This window comes from Pleurodeles waltl, chromosome 6 (assembly GCF_031143425.1).
Source record: "Pleurodeles waltl isolate 20211129_DDA chromosome 6, aPleWal1.hap1.20221129, whole genome shotgun sequence".
In the NCBI taxonomy this organism is placed as follows: domain Eukaryota; kingdom Metazoa; phylum Chordata; class Amphibia; order Caudata; family Salamandridae; genus Pleurodeles; species Pleurodeles waltl.
This window is the reverse complement of record NC_090445.1, coordinates 1,093,559,488-1,093,568,622: the sequence shown is the minus strand read 5'-3', so window position 1 is coordinate 1,093,568,622 and position 9,135 is coordinate 1,093,559,488. Positions and strand designations below refer to the sequence as shown.

The 9,135-nt window shown below is 47.4% G+C and overlaps 1 protein-coding gene across 1 annotated transcript in view; it reads left to right on the top strand.

Annotated features, from left to right (window-relative positions):
- The first annotated feature begins 1,824 nt into the window (after positions 1-1,824).
- ZCCHC24 (zinc finger CCHC-type containing 24) overlaps positions 1,825-9,135 on the top strand; it is a 213,793-nt gene continuing 206,482 nt past the window's right edge. The window contains exon 1 of the mRNA XM_069240185.1: positions 1,825-2,383. Coding sequence (XP_069096286.1) covers positions 2,114-2,383 — 270 coding nt within the window. The 5' untranslated portion in view covers positions 1,825-2,113. The remainder of the gene's footprint in view (positions 2,384-9,135) is intronic.

Here is a 9,135-nt window from a genome sequence, read left to right as displayed (position 1 = left end):
AAAGTGACAGCACTCCCCTTCCCCTGGACCACCTAATAAACAATGATAGGCTCCCTCCAGTCCAATTTATTCTTAATAATTCCCTCATCAGGGCATTAAGCATACACTGAGGGGGGCCTTTAGCAAGAGCATGAAATGCATCTCACTATTCAATATCTACATGTCATGGGAAAGGGCCACCACATATCGCACTGGCTTGCCAACTCCTTATGTACACATGCAGCGATGCCCCTCATGTCCTTGCGTCACCATAGGAATACCAAATTGGTCACTCCTGCACAGACAATACATGGCGTTCCATACTGGCATACCCTTCCTGGGGGCAATTCGCTCTGTAGGCTCCCACAGTACTACAGAGCACAGAAAGCCTACCTCACTCCCCACAAGATAAACCACTACTTTTCCTGCATAGACACATCCTGTCCCCACTACCATTTACCTGATGCAAACCTCTTAAACATGTTCTGGGTGTGCCCATCCCTTCATCAATACTGGCAGGGCACCACCCCTTGCCTGGTAAGCTGCACATCTCTAAATATCGAAATACTTTTATCTTAATTTCTTCATCAGACAAACTAAAAATAATATGCAAGGATAGAGAATGTGTAAGCGTTTTAAGTGCAACCAATGTGTTAATGTCTTTAACTTTCATTAGAGGTGGGTGAGCCTACAATTTAACTGGGACAGACAAGCCAGAGCCAAGCCAAGGACCGTCTCTGGCTCTGAGAGCCCCTGCACGAGCCCATCCTTAAATAAATTTGGCATTAAACTCATGCAGCAAAAATTGTATTAGAATAAGACAAGTTGTCGTCAAAATTCAACAAGGTTTATTTATTTAAATGCAGCAGTGTTTCTTCATATCAGATTATATTATTACATTGACAAATATATATTAAAAGGGAGAGTTTTTAAACCTGAATTCATGAATTGTGGACCATTCCTGTCCGAACTCTAATGACAATGCTGTTAATGAGCGAAGAGGCAAGTCAGGGGCCGTGTGTACCCTATACATGGGATAGATGCTTATTATACAAAGAACAACGTTGTAGTTTAATAGATCAAAGAAGAGAGTTTTTATTAGAGCACACATCCTGAAATAAAACATGTAAATGTGCTCTCCTATGTAATAATGATCAAAAGGAGGATAGTTAAAAATAGTTAAAATAAAGTGTTTGCTAGGATGGCACACTATAGTCAAGCAGGCAAGCCAGGATTGATCCCAAATTCACACTATGGAGTTAAACCACTAGATCGGTATCTCTTTTTGAGACCAAATGTTAATGTTTTTTTCTTAACTCTAGGAGGATAAGAATTGAGCTAGAGTGACATGCATAAGCCACGTTTATTTCTGGCAGTGCGACATAACGCGAACCTAGCTCAATGCGCTTCTGCTTTTCAGCACAAGGAAATTTACCAGGATAGATTAACCTTTAGCCAAGGCCAAGATTTTAACCTGTCTTCCCATGTTACAGGGTAAACAGCTGCGGTCACTAGGCCACATCGTTTCACATGAAATCTCGACTTTTTGGCTGCTACATGTTTCAAAAGAGCCTCGAGCTGAGCCGGGGCTCCGTTGCTGGCTCGAGCTTTCATTGGCTCGCCCACCTCTAACTTTGCAGTCACAAGAACTTTTCTCGTCCACCGAAATGGCTCAGAAAACGAATTCTTTCTGAGAAACTCCCCAAGCAGCTGCGTTGGAATGTGGCCGTAGGAGAGGGGCGGAGGGGAGTTATTGGCCTTATTGGTCCCAGCCCCCTGCTACATATGCAGATGAGGCGACCAATCAGAGGAGGGGAGGGAAGCTTTGGGAATGAAGACAGATAGCGGATCCGAAGCCTCGAAGTAAGGGGAGGGCTAGGGGGAGGCAGCGGCTCCAGAAGAGTTTCGTAGCAGAACTTTGCAGCTATGTCTGTCCTGAGCCAATTCAGTCTGTTCGCTCCCAGAGCTCCCTAGCATCGCGGGGGGAGGCCCAAAGACACCGAAAGAGGAGGGCCTGGGGGGTAGAGAGCGGACGAACGGGTGCCACAACTAGGGGAAACAAACTGAAGCTGGAGGAGGGTCCGGGGGGGGTGGGAAGGGGGTTCGTTTGTGACCAGCCTGATTGTGCGTCAAGATGAGCCTGCTGTCAGCCATAGACAGCAGCGCCTCTGTGTACCAGCCGGCCCAGCTGCTGAACTGGGTCTACCTATCCCTGCAGGACTCCCACCAGCAGCACCAGCAGCAGCAACAGCAGGGAAGTGCATTCGACGCTTTCAGGCCCTCCCAGGGCTCCCCCCAGCACCAGGAGCTGGGCAGCTACAGCAGCAGCAAGAGTAGCCAAGACGTGGGCCCGACTCTCAGCTCCAGCTATCTCAGCAGCTTCCTGCAGCTCCAGAGGAGTGAGGTGGGTCTCCGAATCCCCCCTCCCCTCCGCCTTCCCCTTTGTAGTCTCTCGTGTCTACTGCCCGTTCCCTACTGCGTGTGACCCGTTCCCCTGCTCTGCTTAGGACCATGCACTCTGTGTAACGGTGTCATGCGGCTTCTCGTGTCTCTCTTCCCCACCTCTTCCTTGGCTGGGCCCTTCTTCCTCCCCTCTTGCCCCCCTCACCCTTTTTTCCGTGTCCGAAATGATGATTCTTTGCAAACTTATCGCTGCCTTCAAACCACTTCTGCAAGGGGCGGTAGAACAGGACTTATAAGTACTCTCTGCCCTGTGTGTGTTGTGGGGGGTCAGGGTGATTGGGTGGTGCGGCGAACTGTGTGTGCCTTTCTGCCAGACTTTAGGGGGGGGGGGGGGCAGTGCAGGCGTGTCCTGGGAAACTTTAGGACTGACAGCTAGGTCTGCGCCGCCATGATGTCTGAGACTCGGGCTTGGAGGGGGGGGGGGGGGGGGGAAGAGGGTAGTCTCTGGTATGCATTTCTGAGTAGAAAGGGTGAAACGTTGCTGTGATACTTTCCCCAGACTGCTGCCACAGTATAGGCAGGCGATAGGGGTTTCTCTGCGCAGTCCCGAGATTTACCAGCACTAGAACTAAATAGGACTCCGCCTGTTGTGTAAATGAGACGTAGCACGTCCTCTGCAGTGACAGCACCGCCTGTACTTTCCTCTGAAATATACAGCATCCCTGCTGAGAGTTTCGGGTACTGTCCCTTTAAAAGCTCAGACGCCCTGCTGAGAAGTGCTGGCACTCAGTGCCCAGCCTGCTGAGTAGTGCAGACACGGCCTTATTGGAAGCATAGCAGGTCTGCTGTGTGGCGCGTTAGAACGTGTTTCCTTAAAAGTACAGTGAGTGGCGCAGCTGAGAAGGGCTGCGGAAGCCTCCGTGGAAATAAAAGAATTGTAAGAGATGGAGGCCTGGTGTTTCTTGGCTACAAAAGCCGCTGCGAGGGGTTTAACATGTTCCTAGGAAGTCTAGGCACGTACGGGTCCTCTTTCAATTGGCGTTCCACGGACCCCGCAACCCACCCGCCAGACGTAAGCTCTGAAGAAGGGCTTTAACAACAACAGTTGTACAGTATGAAATACCATTTTAAGAATGAACACTGGTGTCCACGGGGATTACGTTCTCTGGAGCCTTCTGACCTCTCAAAACTGGTGTCTCGTCTTGTGTAAAAGGACCATGCCCCAGTACAGCTATTTCAGCTAAACGGATTGAAACTCTCATATAACGGAGATCCCCACCCCCATCTCGGGCTTTTTTTCTGAATGAAACAACTAAAATTTTTAAAAGGTGTAAATACCCTGTGTTTCTCCTACAGCTTGATAAGATATCTGCTTATACACAGAAAGGCGAAACATGCGAATTTCAAAGTGGACGAAATGCGTAGATAATGTCAGAGTGTGCTGAATTTGGATGGAGGGAAAGATGTGACGCACAATTTGTATGCAGTGATAGAATCGCAGTATTCAATTTCGGACCCTCCCCACCCCAAAGCGTGAAAACAAGTAGAGGGGCAATTAGTACCCTTGCTAGAGAGTTCCCGCCTCTGAAATGTATCAGATTAAGCTGACAAGTAAGAAAACACTTTCTCGAGCCAGCTTTGTGCATCCTGAAATTGGGGGTGTTGGTGCAGTGTGCCAACATGCTGTGACCTTGATCACGTGTCAACTGAAAGGTGCTGAGCGTGGGCGTTACTGCCAGCATAGGAAGTCCTAATCCCCCCCCCCCGTTTTTTTTTTTTTTACTTGTGAGACCCCAGTATCCGCTTTCCCTGGCTTGTGAAACCTCTCGTACATTTTAAGGCATTCTGTTAGACAGTTCGTGGCCCCACGTTACATTTTTGTCCCGAGCCCTGCAAAAACGTCATGCCTGAAGACCACCTCAAACAATTTACCATCCGAAACCCCTTCCTCTCCGCTTTAGATACCTACCTTGCCCCTCAGTAAGTGTGTCTGCTATCACCACGGAAACTAAAATCAAGTGTCATTAAAGGCAAGGTAACTCTTGTGGTTAATGCTCCTGCTAGAGAGAGAGAGATGGAAGATTTTTTTTTCTAGTGGCAGTTTTGACTTGCCACAAAGTACCACAGAGGGTAATATGTCTGCTGTAAAGGACAGATCTATGCTTTATAATGATAGCTGAGTGGATTGGTAAAGACAGCCCTTCTCAGTACTTTAAAACAAATTAAATGTATGTAAGAGAGGGGCTATCAAGCGACGAGGGGCACTCTTGGTGGTAGTGAGGGAATATGAGGAGGAGGTCATGTGGGAGGGGCACCAAAAAAGATTGTCGCACTGGGTGCCAACAGAGCTAAAGCCGGCCCTGGGAAACTGTAGTCAAAGTCGTGTGGTGAGAAGAAAGTAAACAAGAGTGGTGGGGGATGCCACCAGTTATACTACTCTCCATGAGTTGCAGAGTGCAGAGAAGCCCACATCGAGTCAATAGTAAAGAGATAGTTACAGCGGTAAGCATGGGGCAGAGGGCAGACTGTGGTGATGATAAGTAAGCTATAAAAGAAAGCTCTAAATTGCTCCCAGAAAATGATGCGGCGGCGTAGTGGAAGAGGCAGCATAGAGACAGGGGTTGCTAAGCAGAGAAATGCGTGGACCACTCCATAGTACTCCCAAGGTGCCCTGTTTGTGGGTGCAGTGGTTTAAGATTACGACATTTATTTCAAGTAGGCCTGTAACCCTGATTTGGGATTGTAAATGGGGGTGCAAATTGCATAGTTTGAGTTTTTTCCCCCCGCTTGATTTTCGGCAGTTAAAACCTAACTAAGCTCATGCAATCAAGAGCTGAAATGTGGGTTTTGTTTTCCCCAGAGCAAGAGGAAACTCCCACTTTTAGCACAGTATCCCACATTGCGAGGTCCGAAAGTCAGAAAGGTTTAGTAATGGTACGTCTACTAATTTCCACATCACCGCATAGCATATTGTGGCTATGCAATTACTTTGCCAAGTTTACAGCAGTGTTCAGCAGTATTGAGTGTCTAAGTCTTCTGAGCTAGATATTTCTAGATGAGTACAATGTTGAACTCTCTTCGAAATGTGGCAAGGGAAGAGTTGTAGTTAGGTGGGAACAAGTTACATATCTTTGTGAAACTGCCAAAACAGGATTGGGCCAAGGTTTGCTGTTTCTTGAGGTTAGGGATCACTTGGTGAATGTAAAGTTTGCTGCTGAGAGTTCTGGGGCTTTACAAAGTAGTGAGTCAGCCATGCTTTGAGTGGGTTTAAGTGGAAAGCCCTGTGGGTTACTCAGACCAGCTAGAAAATGCAGCATGTTTCAGGAACCAGTGCACTGATATGAGGGCTGCAGTGATGTTATCATAACAAGCATTGGCAAACCCAATGGGTCACACCTATGCAAGAGCTATCGGCTTTGCCAATGTGTTCTAGCCATTCCGTACATCAGCATGGTTGCGGTTCAGTATGGCTAACAGTTAGTGGCATAGAGGAGAGTGACATGGAGTATCCTAGATTTGAGTAGCGGAAAATGTAGTAGAATGTTGTAGAGTGGGAAGGCAGAGAGTGTCATGTATTGGAGCAGCATAGTGTGGAGTCGTGTCAAGTTTCCTCGTTCAAGCGCTATTGTCTTGAAGGGGATATTCAGTAGCGATGTTGCCATAGATCTCCAAACCCCAGCTGATATGTTTAAACCAACAACATTCTAGAATGCCCTTTGTTACAGATGTAGAACGGGGCAAAGGGAACCATTTTTTTTTTATCAGGATCAAGCCTGCAAGACACTGTTGTTAACCAAAAAGGGCATGGAGCCCACCAATTGTTTGCAGTCTTCTTTAAAGCATCGTAATTCGTCACTGCAGGCCTAGCATCATTTCCATTTCTCTCTGTGGCGCGCGAACCAAGCACCGATTGATTCAACTTAATCAGTGCCCTTCCACTACTCCCGACGTGATAAGGTACTTCTTTTTAACTTCTAGGGCCCTGCAAACAGAAGTTGTGTGACTGGCAAAAATGTGCCAAGCAGGACAAACAAAATTGTAAAGTTTTATATTCTATGGTTAACTTTTATTTTACCAAGTCGTCTTTTCTCAGTTCGCACTCATTTTTGTTTTTGCTCATGGGCGCTGTTGTCAAAAGATGACAATTATTTTGTTCTAAATATTTGCAAAGCAACATTGTTTCTTTCTTATGTGTAATTTCCGAAATTATGCTTTAACACATGATAGTGCAGTACACCCCAATCCACCCCACTCCAATCCATTCTGCCTCATTCCAATCCACGCCAGTCCACCCCACCTCGCCCCACTACACTCCAATCTATCACACTCCAATCCATCACACTCCAATCCTCCCAACCCACCCCACTTCAGTCTTCCCCACTCCAATAAAAAACAATCTGACCCACTCATATCCCAAACACTCTGTCTCATTCCAATCTGCCCTACACCAATTCAAAACAATCTGCCCTACTTTAATACAAAATAATTTTCCCTATGCCAATCTGTCCCACTCCTACCCAAAACAATGTGCACCACTCCAATCCTAAACATTCTGCTTCACTCAATTTAAAACTACCTACCTCATTTCAATCTGCCCTACTCCAATCCAAAACAATCTGTCCCACTCAATCCAAAGCATTCTGCCCACTCCAGTTTACCCCACTCTAATCCAAAACAATCTGCCCCACTCCAGTCTGCACCACTCCAATCCCAATCAGCTCCATTCCAATCCCAGACAATCTTCCCCACTCAAATCCAAATACATTTTCCCCACTCCAATCCGCACCAATCAATTGCCTGACTCCAATCCAAAACAATCTACTTCACTGAAATCTAAAACAATCGGATCCACTCCAGTCTGCCCCATTCCAATCCAGTCCACCTCACACCAATCCAATCCACCCAGCTGCATCCCATGTCACCCTACTCCAATCAACCACAATCCATTCAACTCTAGTCCACCCCACACCAATCCAATATATCCCAATCCAATCTACCCTAATTCAATCCACATCCTAACAATTTACCCCAGTCCAATCTAATCTACCCCATTCCATTCAAGTACAACCCAATCCACCCACTTAAACCCATTCCACATCATTCCAATCCACCCCAATCCAATCCAGCTTTATCCATCCCACTTCAAATGACCTTAATCCACTCTACACCAGTCCAGTCTGCCCCTCTTCACTGTACATCACTCCACTCCAATGCACATTACCCCACCCCAGTCCACCCCTCTCCAGTCCACCCCACCCCATCCAATCCACCATCCCACTCCAATCCAATTCACCTTAATTCACCCTACACCGGTCCAATCCACCCCTCACCCATGCAAATCACCCCACTCCAATGCACATCACCCCACCCCAGTCCACCCCTCTCCAGTCCATCCCACTCCAATCCAATTCACCTTAATCCACCCTACACCAGTCCAATCCACCCCTCACCAGTGCAAATCACCCCATCCCTCTCCAGTCCATTCCTCTCCAGTCTCCCCCATCCCAGTCCATCCCATACCAGTCTAATCCATCCCATCTAAACCACCTCAGTCGAACTCACCACACTCCAATCCACCCCACTCCAGTCCACCCGCACCACCCCAATCCAGTCCAACCTAACCCATTTCAATCTATCCCACTCCAATCCAGTCTACACCAATCCAACCCACTCCAATCTAATCCATCCAGCTAACCTCAATCCAAACCATTCCACCCCATTCCAGTCCAGGCTAATCTTCCCACCCCATTTCAATACATCACGCTACTGTCCAGTCCACTCCTCTCCAATCCAAACCAACCAGCCCACCCCAATCCAGTTAAATCCATTCCACCCCACTCTAATTCACCCCACTCTAGTCCAATCCACCCACACAATTCAAGTGAATCAAATCCACCCATTTTACTGAGTCCAATCCACCCTAGTTCAACCGAATCCACCCCACTTCAGTTCAGTCTAATCCACCCCACACCAATTCACCCCACTGCAAACCACCCCATTTCAATCCAAACTACCCTACTCCAGTCCTATCACTCCAATTCAATCCACCCACCCCAATCCAATCTAATCTGCTCCACTCATTTCCACTGACTCACATCCACTCCAATTCACCGCACACCATTTTAACCCGCCCCATTCCAATCTATGACATCTAGTCCACCCATTCCAATCCACCCCACTGTACTCCAATCCACCGGACTACCTCAACTCACTCCAACGCAATCCACCCTATTTCACCGCACTCCACTTTGCCTCACTCCACTCAGCAACACTGCACTGTATGGCACTCTGTGCCACTGAACTCTACTCAACTCTACAACATTCTACTCCCCGTACTGCACTCTACTCCAGAAAATCCACTCTACAACATTACTCCCCCACTTCCCTCTATGACGCTCCATGCCACTAACTTTTAGCGAAGCTGAACAGCAGCCACACTGGTGCAGGGCCGGCTTTAGGGTGCTGACCTGGATTGGGGGTCTCTGACCTCAGGGGACCGCTGTATTTAGCAATAACTTACAAACTTGCATCCAGCCTTCAGGAAGCAATTAAAATGTCAAGATACCTCTTGTGATTAGTGTTCCTGCTAGGGAGAAAGATGGGAGTTTTGCCAGTGTCAGCTTTGACTCGCCATAAAGTAGCATAGAGGATTAAAATGCCTACTGCAAAGAACTGTACTACATTTTATGTGGATAGCTGAGTGTATTAGTAAGCAAGCCTTTAGAAGTGCTTTTAAAACACATGAATATATGT